The sequence below is a fragment of the Rhinolophus sinicus genome, chromosome 17 (genome assembly GCF_057876585.1).
Source record: "Rhinolophus sinicus isolate RSI-liver-muscle chromosome 17, RSI-T2T, whole genome shotgun sequence".
NCBI lineage: Eukaryota > Metazoa > Chordata > Mammalia > Chiroptera > Rhinolophidae > Rhinolophus > Rhinolophus sinicus.
In genome coordinates this window covers 24976159-24994364 of record NC_142517.1, presented here as the reverse complement: position 1 = coordinate 24994364, position 18206 = coordinate 24976159, and the positions used below count along the sequence as shown (strand labels likewise).

General features: G+C 40.6%; 1 protein-coding gene across 1 annotated transcript in view; it reads right to left on the bottom strand.

Moving 5' to 3' along the window:
- ARHGEF26 (Rho guanine nucleotide exchange factor 26) overlaps window positions 1–18206 on the bottom strand; it is a 117451-nt gene that overhangs the window by 38431 nt on the left and 60814 nt on the right. Inside the window, exons 8-10 of the mRNA XM_019731993.3 lie at window positions 15473–15602; window positions 12149–12223; window positions 2770–2859 (exon numbers count right to left, since the gene is read on the bottom strand). Coding sequence (XP_019587552.3) covers window positions 2770–2859; window positions 12149–12223; window positions 15473–15602 — 295 coding nt within the window. The remainder of the gene's footprint in view (window positions 1–2769; window positions 2860–12148; window positions 12224–15472; window positions 15603–18206) is intronic.

The following is an 18206-nucleotide window of genomic DNA, read 5'->3' as shown; positions in this document are numbered from 1 at the left end:
AATTCACCTCCTCTCCCTGGGCCTCAGTTCTCCCTGCTACCATGTTGTGGGGACAGAGCCAGGAGAGCAGTTTCCAGGCTCTTGGCCTCACATGGAAATGTGCTGGCTCAGGTAGTAAATGGCCATCAACTGTGATTGGTTGGCCGTCAGCTGTAACCAGTGAGCCATTGGCCACTAATATAGCTGCTGTGGCTATGCTAGCAGCAAATGGGGGCTAGCAAGAAGATGGTGGCTGAGCTAGCAAGAGCGGATTGCAGTTAGCACGGTGGATTGCAGCTAGCAAATGAGGTTGGTTGGCAGAGAGAAGTGGACAGCAGGTTGCGGATAGTGTGGTTCCTGCTTCCTGTGTCTCCAGCCCAGCCACCAGCAAAAATATAGTGGTATTACTCCCCTATTTATGGCTCTGTGAGTGTTCCTTTTTGACCTCACCATGTCCTGCATTCTTAAGTGGGGAGCGGGAGCTGAGACCCCGCATGACACCCTGCATGACACGTTTCCCGAAAATAAGCCCCAGTTAAGATCGTCAACCAGATGGATGCATTTAGTACACTATGACGATGTTCCAGAAGAAGATGACATGACATTATTTGAATAAATGTGGATTGTTGTACATGAAAAAATAAGACATCCCCTGAAATTAATATAAGACAGTCATGCAGAGATTTTGCTCCTGCTCCCCGCACAAGAATGCAGGATATGGTGAGGCCAAAAAGGAACACCAACCGAGCCATAGATAGGGGAGTCATACCGCTGCATTCTCGCTGGCGGCTGGGTTGGAGACACAGGAAGCAGGAGCCACATGATCTGCAACCTGCCGTCTGCTTCTCTGCCAACCAACCTCACTTGCTAGCTGCTATCCGCTATCTACTTCTCTGCCAACCAACCAACAACCAACTCCCTAGTGTAGCCACGGCAGTTGTATCAGTGGCTAATGGCTAACTGGTTACAGCTGATGGCCAACCAGTCACAGCTGATGGCCATCTACTACCCAACCCAGCACCTTTCCACGTGAGGCCGAGAGCCAGAAAACTGCTTTCTGGGACTCTGTGCCAACAAAGACCTGGTCTTATTTTCGGAGAAACACAGTACATCTCTATATTGAATAAAATTGTCTCAAAGGCTTATGTTGGCTGGAACATGCCACAGCTCTAAGCTACTCAAACGTTTTCAGGCAAATTAAATGCCCTGATGGCAAAAGAAAGTCATTGCTGTTACATGATTTATGAGTGAGATTTAATGGGGTTATGGGGCTAGGATGAGGCGGGTGTGGTTGAATCAGCCAAAGGTAGATGTGTTAACAGTCCAGTTTTGATGTGTTGGTGATTTTATCCAAGTGACGCTGATGGTGTGATGTGATGTGCTTGCTGTGGGATGACAGTAAGCCTATTACCCTGCTTGGTAGATACAGGAGCCACCAGCATTTCCCAGGAGAAATTTTACAAGTAAAGGACAATTTTACCTTTGCCGTGGATGGCATGTCTCAACTATACGAATTACCAGATATGTTTTCTAAAATATTTAGAAACAAATTACAGAGAAGGATGAGTCTTTTTGAAAGACAGGAGAAAGATGGGTTTTGACATTACTGTGAATTTCTGTACGAAGAGAACATTAGAACTATTAAGTGTATGCGTGTGCCTGTGTTGTTTTTAACAAGTACCCATCTTTGTTTGTTTTAAGAATTGTGGATGATGTTTCTGCAATTAAACTGTCAAGATGCCGCGGTGGGAGAGTTTACACTGATCTGCAAGTCAGGACATCTGGACCCGAGTCACAATTCTAGCACCACTACAAGCTACCCTGCTAACAGCAAATTATTTTCTGGGCTTTGTTTTCCTCCTTTATAAAATAAAAGGGTGCCGCTGTACTCTATCAGTGGTCCTCAGATTCCGTGACATGGCCACGACTGCTGAACGCAGCCTGCCATGAAATGCTGAGCACTCTAATTCCACTGCATGAATTAGAACACTTTTACTACGTGGGTGCGAAAGTCATAACGGCTTTTGCAATTATTTTCAACCTTTTAAACCACAATTACTTTTGCACCAATACCAAAAAAAGAAGTCTGAGCACTCACTTTAAGTTGCTTAATTAAATCTACATGGTATAAAACGAAATAGAATCACAATTGGGAGCATTCACATCCAATAAGAACTCAGCTGTGTGCCGACAAAGGCCTGAGCGTGGCCTCCACGGGCCAGCCACGGGCCTTTTCTTCTGTGATCATCCTGTCATGTACCCCTGACCAGTGTCAGCTAAGCAGAACAGTCAGCACATATTCAATCAAGAATTATGGGACAAAACAAATTTGAAAGGAACAACCCACTAACAATACTTTTTGCAGACTGGGAAAGGAGGGTCCCTATCTGATTTAGAAGAACACCCTGCTCCAGCTCATGGGGTAGCACTGTTTTCCAGGACACTTTGAGAATACTGAAGAAATCTCCTTTCCATACTAAAACGATATGATTTTTAACTAGCCTTTCTCCAAGTTCGGTGTGTTCCTGGGGCGGGAGGTGATGTGCTAGTTAGAGAATACCTAACTCTGTGGCCCAAAGAAAGGTCCCTTTATCCAGTATAAGCAAAAGCAGAATCACCCTGAGCATGTGCTACTCCTGCAAGCCTCTCTCTAACCAATGTATGGCCCTTCTTTGGAAAGTTAATTCCTATTCAATTTGTTGTCCTTAACTGCCTCTCTATTTACATAAGATTTAAGCAATAACAAGTAGTAACAGTCATAAATCTGTTTATGAAAAAGTATGAGAATACCTTAATTTTAAATTCCAGCTGGGAGTTAATTGTGTACATCATTTCAGTCCTTTCCATCTTCCGGGCTCCTTCATTGCACAGACGAACCAACTGAGAACAGAATAATAAGGAGTGTTAAGAGGTCAAGGAGAGAAACCTCGCTCTGTGAGTGAGTGTGTGTGTGTGTGTGTGTGTGTGTGTGTGTGTGTGTGTGTGAGATACAGTGCCTGGCACATGGGAAGTGTTTATTTTTTTTTCATTTTTAAATTACAGTTGACATTAAATATTATTTTATATTAGTTTCAGGCACACAGCATAGTGGTTAGATACATAATATAATTTATGAGGCGATCCCCCCAATTAAGTCTACTACTGTGTTTTCCCGAAAATAAGACCTAACAGGAAAATAAGCCTTAGCATGATTTTTCAGGATGGCATCCCCTGAACATAAGTCCTAATGCGTCTTTTGGAGCAAAAATTAATATAAGACCCGGTCTTATTTTCAGGGAAACACGGTACCTACCTGGCACTATATAGTTGTTGCAATATTATTGACTATATTCTCTATGCTTTACTGTACATCCCCGTGACTATTTTGTAACTATCAATTTGTACTTCTTAATCCCTTCACCTTTTTCACCCTGTCCCCTCACCCCACGCCCATTTGGCAACCATCAGTTTGTTCTCTTTCTCTATAAGTCTATTTCTATTTTGTTTGTTTGTTTATTTTGCTCTTTAGATTCCACATGTAAGTGAGATCATGGTATTTGTCTTTCTCTGTCTGCCATATTTCATTTAGCATAATACACTCTAGTCCATCCATGCTGTCGCAAGTGGTAAGATTTCATTTTTATGGCACAGTAATATTCCACTGTGTGTGTGTGTGTGTGTGTGTGTGTGTGTGTGTGTGTGTGTATACATACACACATCACATTTTCGTTATCCAATCGTCTATTGATGGACACTTAGGTTGCTTCCGTATCTTGGCTATCGCAGATCTTTCACAAGAAACAATTAGCACTGGGGAAGCTCGAGAGACTCATTTCTGACAGCTAAGGAGCTGTCGTATATTGGTCAAATCACTCCCTCTCCCTGGGCCTGTTCTGAGTGTCCTTGACACACCACACCCTTCGCACACAGGTTCCTCACACAGTCCGGGTCTCTGTCCCCTCTGCTCCTTTTCTCTGCCCCTTCTCCTCGCCGTCACCCGCGGGAACCTCACCCATCCTCAGGGCACGATGCACCTTTCTCCTCATTTCCAAATCAGAGCAGCTGGAGGCAAACTACCAACTTCAAAGGTAAATTCTCAGCAGAGTGGGATGTGCAAAGTCCGTGAGCAGTAAACAGGATGCTGAAAAGGGAAGCCTTCAGCAGGTGGAACCTGATGGTCAATGATTCTTCAAGGATGGCCAAAGGACATTCAGTTTCATTAGCATCACTGAATCATCTACAAAGCTAATGCATTCACAGCCCTTTGACGAGTGCCTATAATATTGCGATTTATAACAAGAAATATATGGTTGGTCTTTGTCCACAGTTCCCAACATACAGCATGTAAAACCCTTGTAATTTCCTATGTAGGAGCCATAGGGGCATCTTCAGTTATAATATGATACTCATTCATAACAAGCCCCTTTCAAAAACACTGAGTTTATGTTAATGAGGTAACTTTTGAAAAGCCCCTAAGGATGGGATGGGGCTGATTGCCAGGAGAATCAGCCAAGTGATTAGAAAGAGGGTTGGACCTTTTACCCCATCCCCCAGACTTCTGGGGAAGGGAGGAGGGCTGGAGCTTGACTTGCTCACTGATGGCCAACGACTTAATCAATCAGGCATGCCTATGTAATGAAGCCTCCTCCATAAAAATCCCTGTACCTCAGTTGGTGAATAAGAATATCCACATGCCAGGAGGGTGTTGCACCCTCAACACCATGCGGTCAGAAGCTCCTGTGTTCGGGACCCTTCCAGAACTCACCCTATGTCTTCATCTGGCTGTTCACTCGTATCTTTGGTATCCTTTGTAATAATCCGGTAATCGAGTAAGTAAATTGTTTTCTTGTGTTCTGTGAGCTGCTCTAGCAAATTAATCAAACCGAGGCGGGGGTGATAGGTACCTCTGATTTATAGGCAGTCAGTCAGAAGCACAGGTGACCAGCTGGACTTAAAACTGGCAGCCCAGGTGGCAGGGAGGGTAGTCTTGTGGGACTGAGCCCTTATCCTGTGGGATCTGATGCTCTCTTCAGGTAGAGTTACAATTGAATTGAATTGTAAGACACCCCGCTGGTACAGCAGAATTGCTTGGCATGGAGAACCACCCCCACACGTGCACATTTGGCCACCAGAAGTGTCGGAAGTGAAGTATTCTATGAGTAGAGTATTGATAGTAGAGGAAATACACAGGAGTTTATCCTTTACACGGTACTTAACGCATAATTAGTTCAATGACTTAAACTAAAATTTGTCCAATTTCTTATTAATTGAAATCTGTACAAAATGTCCATAACAAGGTACACTGCCCAGGAAGACAAATGTGATTGTTAAAAATAAAAGCTGGAAATTTTAATTGGATTTATTTTTAATATTACTGCTTTATGAAGTAAGTTATATAATATATGATCACTGTAAAATAATAAATAAAAGTAAACAATAAATAATAAATAAAATAAACACATAAGTAAATAAAATAGGCCCTAAAAGATTCTGACCTAATCCCACTCCACAGGATAATTGGAAAAAGGTTGGGTTACACACTTTCTCTTTTTCTCCTATGCTTATATGAACACGTAAATGCACACATATTGTATGTGCAGAAGTTTTTCCTTTATTTTTGTAAAGGGATCATTCTATGCTTGTCTGTTACTTGATTCTTTTTTCACTACCAATATTTCCCTAATATATATAACATGTACTGAAAACGTGTTTATTTTGTACGTGGCAGGTGTCAGGTACTAGGGTTCCAACACTTAATAAGGGATATACAATCTCGATCCTCACATACAATGTTGGTCCTCAGAGAAGGACAGAGGGGAGAAACAGTCATTATAGACTGAGATCTTAAAGGCAAAAAACAGGGGAGGTAGAGAGGACATGATGAAAGTGGAGCCAGGGGCTTCTCCCGAGAGGTCATTTGAGCTAAAAGCTGAAGGCAGAGGGAGAGCAGTGGCCCAGGCAGAGCCTACACCACACACCCAGGGCCAACGATGGGAAAGTGCTGGTGTGCCAAGAAAGTGAAAGACCCTGACACACGGAAGCTGGCACAAGATAAAGCTAGAGAAACAGGCCAGGGTCAGAGCATGCAGGTTCTTAAGGGGTCTGGACTGTATTCTAAGTGCAGAGAGAAGCCACCTGTAGCCTTTCAACAGGGGAGCGATAAGATGTAATTTATGCTTTGATCATATGGGCTTTGCACAGTGTATTTATTCAATCCCTATTGATGGATGCTTGAATGATTTCCAATTACTGAACAGATTTCTAGATTTGGAGGCTACATCAATCTTCTGTCACAGTGCAATTTTTAGGTCTGATTGGTCTGAAGAGTTCACTGATCAGGGACTGACAGCTAAATCTGATCAAAGCTAGCCACTGAAAATACCCTGGCTTTGGCTAGGGTTAGTGGCAACTTGAAACTGCAGTATCTTCCAAGAGTTGAGACATGTCAGAGTGCAGTCCAATCGGGCAGCCACTGCTCAGGGCATTTGTATGCTTTCTCTGGAGGAAATATGCTCATAGTTTTCAAATCTATGCTCCCGGACTTGTTCCATCCTCCCGGCTCTACATCCAACTACCTAGACGACATCTCTTTTTGGATGTCCCAGAGCCACCTCGAACTCAGAGAATGACCAAACCTGAGCATTACTTCCTTCAACCCCCTACCACCCGGCCCAGTGTTCTCTGTCTCAGTAATAAAGATCCCAGCATCACCCACGTCCTCAAGTCAAAAACCGTGGTCCTCAGACACCTCCCTCTCCTTTGTCCTCCACCTCCAAGCAGTCATAAAGTCTCCTTAACGTTTCTGTCCTGCTGTCCACGTTCGTCCCTTTGCCCTGCCCCCTGAACGTAGGTTCAAACCCCTTCTCCCCTGGATTACTAGCCTCCTGATTGTCTGCTATCACTTCTGCCCTATCCTTATGTATCCTCCAAAGAATGTTGTCCATATTTCTAAGTTCAAATATGATCATGAAACTCCAGGGCTTAAAATCCTTCAAAAGTCTCCCCACAGCTTTCAGAATTAAGTCTTAGCACAACCACGATCTGGCACCTACCTACTGATCCCTAACCTCTCGCTGCTGTTATTTGGGCCTGAACCCTACCAAACTTCCAGCCAAGGGCCACACTCCATCCTGCCTACACAATTTTACACGTTTTTCCCTCTGCCTGAGCACCCTTCACCCCACCCTACCCCACTGACCCCTTCTGATCTAGACAGATTCCCTCTACTTCTCTTTCAGGACTCATCTTGGACATTACTTCTCCAAAAAGATTAGAGAGCAAAGATGGTAAAATTTCCTTATTTGTAAGCCCAGTGCCTGCCTAACCCAACGCAGCACCTAATTCACAGCGAACATTCAGTAAATGTTTCTGTGTAAACAAACTGCCTCCAGAGACAACGTATAAGTCACTTAAAAAAAAAAAAAAAAAAAAAAGAACAATTCCTTTATAATTATCCCATATTAAAATGAATGGGGAACAAATGGAATTATTAAGTTTGGGTTATCATCTTAGTTCCTAAACTTCCAAATATTGACTCCACTAGCAAAAGATAGTCATGCCACCACTTCAGAAAGCATATTAAAAACAAAAAAGTTCCCCAAATATCTTAAGCAATGGTATCATCAGTGGACTCCAATTAATGACTATTTTGAAGGGATAAGCACTAATCTGGGTATGTGTGGTCTGGTGACTTTATTAAAATCACCCTCAGTATATTAAAGTTGGGCCTTCCTTCAGCATCTGTCAAAGTGTTATTAAATTTAAATCACTGATTTTTTTGTTTGTTTTATGCCAAATTTATTTGGGGGGGACTCAATCCCTCTAATAAAGAATTATCAATTAAAACAAAACTAAAATCTTTTCAATCTATCAAGTTCACAAAGATTAAGACAATATGTGATGCCGGGAAGTGTGTAGGAAGATAGACAATTACAAAGAGTTCTGGTGGCCGTGGGCATGGGAAGAACCTTTCTTCAAGGCCTGGGGAGACCTTTTAAAATACCTACATTTTTGTCCCAATAAACCCACTTCTCAAAATGTACCTTTAGAAGGAATCAGATGAGCATGACCATTTAGAATAGTAAATGAAATAAAGTATGCATGAACATCTATACACTAGTATTGGATAGAAACCTAATGTGAAAGCTATACAGTAAAATGGCAATAGTCATTATCTTTGATAAAATTACTAATGCATTTTATTTTCTGTCTCTTACTTACATTTGCCAAATTTTTGGTACTGTACACTTATTAGTTTACTTTAAAATATATACCTTTGTAAACTTTCAATACATTCTTACAGAGCAGTACTCTGAGTGAAAAATAGAAATCTTATTAATTCCTCCTTTCCACATTCGGCCCCCTTTACCACAAGTAATGATGGTTGAAAGTTTGATGTGTATGGTTCTAGGACTGTTTCTATATATCGATAACATACATACAGGCAAGTAAAAATATTTTATTATCTAGATGCCATTACACTCTTCGTGTTATTCTGCAACTTGATGTTCCTCACTTAATAATATAGCTTAGAGATCTTTTCATGTTGATAGATCTACATCCAGCTCTTGGTAAATGGCTGAAGCAAAAGTCACAGGACAAGATTAAAGAGACTTGTTTTTTTTGCCACTAGGAGAAAGGCTTATAACTTAATACCATCTCCAAATATAAGTAGATCTTTATGAGGTAAGAGTGAAAGCAATTCTTTTCTTTCCATGGGAGAGTAAATAGAACAGAGCAGCAGGGAAGATTTCATTGGCATAAGAAACCATCTCTTGACCACCACTCCTTACACACCAGACACCACTTTGCACAAGCTGAACTATCAGATTCCCTAGAAATTTCCCTGCCCCCAGGTCCACCTCAGCATGTGAACAGAAAATCGGGAAATAAACACATTTTTCACTTAACAGAAATATCTTTCTTGTTTTTCGTTGTTTGATTAGGGCAGTAAGTCTTCCAAAGGCCCCAATTTCAGTATTTCAGTTAAGTTGTCATAGTCACTTCGGAAACATGCATGAGCAATTTTACTGAAGTATTATTCACACTACAAATAAATTTCATTAGTACTTTAATTATCAAAGAGGGATTGCTTTTTCTTTTTTTCCCCCAAAAAGGAAGGACTATCTAGAGAGACTTGCCCAAGGGCCTGAGGTGGAGTCTGGTTGCAAAAACTCTCTAAAATAAATATTGGGAACTCCCAATTTCTTTCATTTCAGATAAAACAAACAAGTGAAATTCTGCATTTTCATTGTGAACTGTAAATGCTCAATATGCACAATCTTTCTGTTGAAAATGCTGGTACTGTTTTCCCAGAATCTACAAAACCCCATCAGTAACTTTCACAAATGAAACAGATGAATTCCTGAGCTGGACATGTCAGTGACTTCAGTTTCCACTTAACACTAGAAGACTAGGGAAATAATTCTGAGATTCATGACTCACGCTTGAAAGAGAGAAAGAAATGCTGCCCTACAGAGGAAACAAGTCATGGAACAGCATTTCTTCACAGAGAGGCTTTTTTATACTTATAATTTATATCAAAGTAAGGCAACTCACTGATCTATGACATTTTGCCAGCCTTTCTCCTAAAGTACAATTGTTGAATCAAGTGAACAAGAGTTGCCTGAAGGAACATGGTCATCTACTGTAACTGCAATGGGAAATTCTCGAAAAAAATAAAATGTCATTCACAGTCTAATTCAACAACGAATTATTGCCATCTTCCTCTTTTCTCTCGTCTGTGTGAATTTTTTCAACTTCTCAGTAACAAACAAAATTTGAAAAATCTCTTGCGTGTCCAAGGCTAGAACGTTCTAGTAGCTTGTCCTAAAGACCCTCCCCTCCCCCACTCCTCTAGGAAGGCAGCACAAGGTTTGGGGTCCCAGAGGAGAGATCCACTGGCGGTAGGACTTCAGGTGACCTCGCATGTATCAGGGAAAGTTTCTTCACTTTATGTTTCCCCAACGGACGCGCAGACCACTGAAGGGGCAAGAGCTGAATTTCAGATTGCTATGGTTTAAATGTTTGTATCGCCCTAAAATACATTGATTGAAATCTTAACCCCCAAAGATGATGGTACCAGGAAATGGGACCTCTGGGGGAGGTGCTTAGAAGTCTGAGGGTAAAGCCTTCATGAATGGGATCAGTGCTTCATAAAAGGGACTCCAGAGAGCTCCCAGCCCCCTCCACCACATGAGGCTACAACGAGAAGTATGCAACCTGGAAGAGGGTGCTCATCAGACCATGCCGGCACCTTGACCTTGGACAGCTCAACCTCCAGAACTGTGGGAAACAAATTCCTGATATTTATAAGGTACCAGTCTGTGGTATTTTGTCATAGTGGCCCAAATGAACTGAGACACTTACAAACTTATTTTTAACATAAACATATATGTCATAAATAACTAGCTCATAAAACCCATGATTTTGTAATTACTGGCAAAGGTGAGCATAAGTAAGATTGAGTCAATTCAAAGTTGATTAAACTACTTTGTAGTAATATGGTACAAAGACTTGCTCAATTCAAAGTGGAGCATAGCTTTACTATGTTTACGAAGCTTCTGATGCTATCATGATCTTTGCTCTCCTGTGCTTAGCTCATACATTACCCTCATTGACTCCTAAACTTTCTATTGCTTTCTCTCAGCTCGATAGTTCTATCAGCATTTAAATGTATCCACATTTTTCTAATCTTTAAATGTAAAAAGACCCTCTACTTCTCTTTCAGTGATAGCTTTCTTTCTCTTTCCACTCACAGCCCCTTTGTTGAAACCGCTAGCTACACTTGCTGGCTGGCTACATAGTCACACCTCCCACTCATTCCTCAGCCCGCTCCAATCTGGCTTCCGCGCCCACCGCTGTCGGGGCACAACCTACCGGATGAGAAACCCCATGAATGCTTCACTCATTATTTCCCTCTATCTTCCAGGAGCACTCAACAGGGCTCACCTTCCTTTCACCAAATCATTTGCTATTTGCCAGGAACCTTATGGTTTTCCTCCCTCTTTGGTCGGATTTCTTCAGTTTGTTAAGTCTCCTCTGCTGGTTCCTTCTGAACCAGACGAACGTTGGTATTCTTCATGGCTGGATCTCAGACTCACTACTTCTACACACTGTTTCTGGGTAATCTCAGCTGCTCTCCCAAAATCATCTTCAAAAACCACCCAGATGCTGATGATTCCCAAATTCATGTCTCCAATTCCAGTCTCTCCTCTGAGCTCCTGACCTATTTATTCAGCCAACTTGGAGATTCCATAGGAATCTCAATTACAACATATCTGAAGTGGAACTCATCAGCTTCTCCCTGTTTCTATTATTAAGATAAGCAAAAGCATCTATCTAGTTGCCTAAACCAGAGACTATATTCCTTGACTTCTGACCCCAATATGCTCACCCAATCAATTTCCATGCCTAGCTCCCCAATATTATAGGTTTGCTTCTCACCATCTTTCTATCACATCACTGTCATCTCTACCCTAATCCACTACACAAGCCTCACAACTGGTCCCATCCCCATTATCACCTTCACAGGACAAGAATCTGTAGCTTTTGCGTAATCTTAGGATAAGGTCCCCAATTCTCTAACATAGCCCCCCAGTACTCTCTCTCCTAGACTAGGCTCCATAGTCAAATGAAGAAAATTCCAGTTCTCCAAATTCTCCAACATTTTCTTGCCTTTGGATCTCTATGTATAACTGAGATACTCTCTGTCCCTTAATCCCTGACTTACAGCTACTCCTGCTTTAGGTTCAGCGTAAACACTACTATGTTTTCCCCGATCACGTCACTCACCATCCTTTATTGTAATTTCTATTTACTGTCTGTCTTCCCCTCTACAGGCAAATTCCACAAGGGGAGTAACCACAACTGTCTTGCTCATCACCGTTTTTCAAGGGCTAGCATTATGCCTGGCACACTAGTCAATACTCAATAAATATTTATTTAAGAGAGAATGAATGGACAGCTTTTCAGACACCACCAGAAAATATCTAGGCTCTCAATGCAAGACTGTCTGAAACTGTAAAGATACACATTTCATTTGAGTACAGCAAACACGATTTTGTCTTTCAGCTAAAGAATGCTGTGCACATGGCTGCGAGCATTTACCAGTTTTCAGCATCAAACCCAGACACATTCTCTTCTGAGGAATTTGAATGATTTATTGGCTGATGCATTACTCAAGAGTTACCTTGCTTACTTCCTTCAAGGCCCTTTTGCAGACTTCATACTTGGGAGAGTCCTTAGGTGTTTTTTGACAGATAGTCTGCAATGAAGTAAAAGAAGAAAAAAATCAATTGATTTGTTTTAGTAAGTGAAATAAAACCAACGTCAAGACATATCCTCTTATACAAAGCAAACTGAACAAAATATGATGGGTGAGTATGACAATGACATTAAAATCCAGTTACAAAACTACAAAATAGTCTTTAAACACACAGGATCAGAGGAAATCCAAGGAATGGCTAAGTAAGAAGATAGAGTTCAGAGGTGGATGAACCTGGTTTCACATCTGAGTTCTGTCCCTTAACTAGCTATTTGACCTTGGGCAAGTCATGTACTCTGTCTCGATAAGCTTCAGTTTCTCCACTGCAAAATGAGGATAATACTAGCTACATCACAAGGTTGTTGCAACGATTAAATGGCAATAGATATAAAGTTCTCCATGAGTGCCTGGCATATCTCAGGCCCTCGATAAATGATAAAATTACTTTATCATCACTATTATTAAAGGTAACTAACAATATTTGTAGACAATACAACTGAATGCAAAGATCAAGAAAAAAAGGCTGCTGGATTTGCTCTTGATATGGTTATACTGCAATTTTTTGTGATGGTAAAATTAAGCTCAAAGAGTGTCCATTCAAGGTAAACCGAATTACATGTAACTTTTGAAACTACTCATTTCAAGTCATCGGGACCATTTTAATTGTTTAAAATGTTCACCACAATTAAGAAGTTTAACTAAATCTCTAAATGAAGTAAAATTGAAGAGACTGTTTTAAGTACATTTAGATTCTGTCTAGGTGGCCAGATTCTCACACCTGGAACACAGATGAGGGCAACAGGCATCAAGCATAAGCGGCAGGTTATTGGGATCTAGCAAACCACTGGTACCTGACACGTAGATGAGCACCAGGCCTGTAAATCTGACAGGTTGTAGGATTGTTCTCTGTGATATGTGAGAAGCACAGAGTGTGCCTCCTGTGGGTTTATATTAATGGCTCTCAATTTTTTTTTTTTACTATGACCCCCTGTTAGAAATATGTTTAGACTGTAACCAATACATGCAGACACAAAAATGAAACCATTTTTTAATGAAATATTTAACCACATTATGAAGGATGTACACGTCATATACTGCATGTTCTATTCTACTTCATTTTTTACAACACTGCCCATGATTCAAAAAAGCAACTTCACAACTCACGAATGCATATGAAAACAGTTTGAAAAATACTGGTTAATGTCCCAGAGAGCAGGCATGCTGAGTGCCGAGTGTCTTCGTACACATCAATTTTATGTAAAATTTTGTGCATACTGAATTTTCTAGGGAGAACGACTACAGCTTAACTCAAAATCTCAAAAGGGTCTCTGACCCATAAAAATGTAGAGCCCACTGGGCAATTATGGCATAAACCTCCAACAGCGTATGTTAGATTTTCAGTCCCAATCTATTCAAGCAATTTTACCAAAATTAAACAGCGAGAGACTACGAAAGGCTGAGAGATCACAGCATATACAGAATCTAGAGAAACATGGCTAAAGCGTTTTCAGAAGGAGAAAAAGAAGAACCCTAAAAATTCATAACATTACAAAAAATGTTACATTTAGAAAGCACCCATTTCTTGTTAAAATATAGTAAAATTTGAAATAATATTTCCCTATATAAATCAAAGTTTCATATTTTTATAAAAATCTTAGAAGTCACATGAAATAAACCTTTTTTTAAACAACTTACTTCTGATAAATTCTTACAGAAGAAAGCACAGTAACTGTTCCTTAAAGGTATCTTAGGAAAATTTCACAATATTAATATAACTCAGCACAAGCCTGTACTATATTTATGAATTTAGTCAAGAAACATCGTCTATTATTGTCAAGCTTAACATTTACTATTTCATTTGTTTTCATGCCAACCCTGCAAGTACATATTACACTTAGATTTCAGATGAAGTTAAGCAATTTGCCTGAGATCGTACAGTAAGTGGCAAAGCCAGGATTTGTACCCAAATCTGTCTTATTCCAGAGCCAGGAAAGGATTTCACTACACTAAGTTTACATGTCAGAGTTCCTTCTCTCGGAGTGCTGTGGGTGTTCAGATGGGAAGGAAGATAAACCTGGTTGGCGGAGAATCGAGTAAGGCTTTATGAAAAAAAGGAGCACTAGAGCTAGTGCTTGTAAGATATACTTGTTTTGATCATGTGGAAAAGGAAAGTTGAGAAGTGGAAGCCACGCACAATGTGAGCAAAGGTGCAGAGTGAGCAAGTCAGGGCATACTTAGGGAGCAAGTTGGGATAGAATGTAAAAATAAACTTTTGTTAAGCCAAAAACAAAACTATCGTCTATGTCTATGAGTTTTGTTTCTTTGTTTGTCTTGTTCCTCTGTTGTTGCATTCAGTTTTATATTTGCATTCAGTTTTATATCCCACACATCAGTGGTTACCAGAGGGTAAGGCGGGAGGGAGTGGTAGATGAGGGTAAAAGGGATCAAATATATGGTGATGGTGGGAGAACTGACTCTGGGTGGTGAACACACAATGTGATATATAGATGATGTATCACAGAATTGTACACGTAAAACCTATGCAACTTTACTAACCATCGTCACCCCAATAAACTTTAATAAATAAAACACACATGCTCTCTCTCTCACTCACACACACACACACACACACACACACACACATGCACACAGACACAGACCCTTTTAACTCACCCACAGCCACACAAAATGAGAGAGCTAAATTTTCAAAATTCTGCAAGTTTCCCAATATTTATGTGGAGAGAAGATGCTGGACTTTTCTCATCCGCTTCGCACAATCTCACATAGAGGTAAGTAAGCGTGCCTTGTGATGCTGAAGACAGTCTCATCCCCATGTGAAAGGAAAGCATCTTGGAACATTACAGGGAAGGGATCTTAGTGATCAACCTGAGGAAACTGAGGCCCAAAGAGATTAAGTGACTCGCTCATGGTCACGCACCTAGTGGCTCGGCTGGAACCGAAATCCAGGACTCCTGACTTCAAGAAATCAATATTCTTCCCATTTCAAAAAATGGCAAGTGAGTGATGTGATCTAAATTCTTCACAGTGACCACACAAACCTAAATTGAAGATAATTCCCGAAGATAGACACAAGGGAGGATTTCCAATCGAATAACACCTTCTCACTCAATTAGAGGATTTTATAGAGGGGTCAGGCAACAATATAAGTGGGATAAGAATAATTTTCTTAATCAGATTTATGGTGGTGCATTTATCTAGAGAGGAAAGAGCCACCAGATCATGACTTACATCCATCAGCAGCGGAAGGCGGGTTACCCTCTGCATGGGGAGAATGAGAAAAGAGATCATGGGTAAGTTCCTGCAGTCTTCGTGGGACTCAATTCGTGTCAATACTTCCTTAAAAGATGGATTGGTCGCTCTGCGGGGGGAAAAAAGAAAGAAAGAAGAAACTTCAAAAAACTCCCTCCTCAACTTAAAAAACAAGTAAAAATGTTATAACAAAATATTGTGATAAATTCATATATTATCAATGATTTTTAAATATACAGAACAACATGAATACATAATAACATAGGCAGACATAGATGGCTTGTCTGCCTTTTATAATCAAGACTGAATATAAGATATAAGTTTAAGATAATGGTATGAACCATAAGATGGAATTGTATGAGCTAGAAATTTGAGGAAGTGGAAAATAAACAAATGAAGAGGAAATGGTATCATAATGGTGAACGTATCAATCACAAATTAGTATACAAGCTAGACCTCATATCTCATAATCTATGAACATTCCATTAAAAAGATAACAAGTGATTTGGTTTAGGCCACTTCTGTAGCCCTAGACAATAATCTAAGAAAGAAATGTCAGACCAGCTTTACTAAGTAGGAAGCTTTTGGATTTGCTCAAAGCTTCTAAGACAGAAAACCTTCTTACCATGTCGGCCAGAGTATTTCTTCTCTCCCAGTGACACAAGAACAACAATAATACTGTCACATTTTTGCAGACTTTAGCAAGATACACCAACATATATGATCTTATGTGGAACTACCCTTACAACTTTTAAGGGAGGCCAAGAGGGGATTCCAATAAGAATGGAGACCCAGAAAGGTTACTGATTTGCCAGATAATAACCTGGTATTTGATGAAGGCACAAGTCAAACCAAGGTCTCTCTGACTCTCTCACTTCACCTCACCCCAAGAGGAGCTCTGAGGGGCTGCACTGTGACTTGCAAGGAGGACATGGGGAAGGGATGGTCCTGGGTACTATAATCCCACACTGGAGGGCAGGGGGAGGCCAAGAAGCAGGCTAGTAGTGGCAATTGTGACCTTTTCAAAAAATACATATATTTTGAAAATTAGGTGATTTGGTTCAAGTCTGCTAAAAATAAATTAGGAAATATCTAAAAGAGTAATTAAATTAAAAGAAATTACACAAACATGATTTAAGTTCACTTTCTTAACATGAGTTTTGAATTTTCTTTCCTGCTAGTTTTGAAAAGATTTTTAGGAAGTTTTTTTTAAAAAATCAAACTCTAAACCAGTTGCATCTTTAAATCACTTAGGTATCAGCCACCCCCACCTCCAAAGATTCTGATTAAATAGTCGGCAATGGACCCTGGGCTTTGTTTGTTTGCTTGTTTTCGGATTCCCAGGAGTTTCCAAAATGCAGGTACGGTTGGATGTCATTGCCCTAGGTGTAAATTCACATCAACTGCTACAAAGCTCCTGAAAACACAACTACTAATTCCCAGGTGAAAGCTCAAATGATGGTATCATTAAGCGAATTTAAATAAAACCTTTATTGTTTTCAGTTACATAATATATAGCAGCTCCTGTTCCCACTTTTTAAATTGTACAAAAAAACAGAAAAAAGAAAACAATATGAAATTTAGCTCTAATTTAAGGCTTTGTTTTTGAACATGTAACTTGGTGTTTTCTAAGTTACAGAGCAACCTTTATATCAGCAGTTCCCAGCAGGAGTAGGGTGGTTAGGGAAAGCGAGGGGTGTGACTCCCCCCCCCCCCCAAGGGACATGGCACCGTTGTAGGCATTTTTGGTGAACACAACTGGAGTGACGGGATGTCCCAGCACCTACTGGCCAAGGATGCTGTTAACACGCTACGACGTGCACGGTGTCCCCACAAGACAGTTATCCAGCCCACAATGTCAGTAGTGCTAACAAACCCTGCTTTGCACTAAAAACCTCATTTGGGGGTTGGCAGCTGTGGGTTTCCCTCCCTGCACAAGAGCTTCATGAGGATGTGGAAGGCGAAGGGGCATAATCAGCCCTTCTCACCTCCTAGGGGCTGTCTCTCCAAGCAGCCATAGGGAAGCATCATCAGCCCCCACCTCATCATAGGGCTGACCCATTGCAGGGATGCTGCCCCGAGTTCCAAGCGAAGGTCACAAATGCCACAACTAACAAGAGGGAATGAGAATGATAACAGCCCCAGTAAATCCCCAAACTAAGTTCACAGCAATGCACAACTGCACTGTAAAACAGCTGCTACTTGTGATAAACAAGTCCCTCCAAAATAAAACAATATAGACATTTCTGAATAATTGCTGACCTTTAAAGACAGAGAGGGCTCTGAGTAGCCTAGATGGACAAAGGGAAAAGGTGTGGAGGGGAAATGTAAAACTTAACTCTTTTTTTGTTTTATAATTAAAGTCTTTAAATACTTTTCGTTTCTTTGTTTTCCTTCAGACCTTCCCTTCTCAGACTACCCAGAGGGGAACATCAGCTATTCCTATAAACAGCTTTTGTCATTTCAGGCAAGGAAGATTAGGATACTAGAGAAAACTCTGGATCCTAGGCACAACTCAACCTACTCAAAAACTCTCTGGGCCTCAGTCAAACTACTTAATGGCCAGTTAAAGGTTTAGCAAACTGGGAAGGTAAAATGAAGATCACAGCAACAGAACAATTTATTAAAAAACAAAAAAAAAATGGCAAGGAACACAACAACAAACTATATTTTCATTAATTGCTTGAGAGAGAAAATTCTCCACAGACTAGAC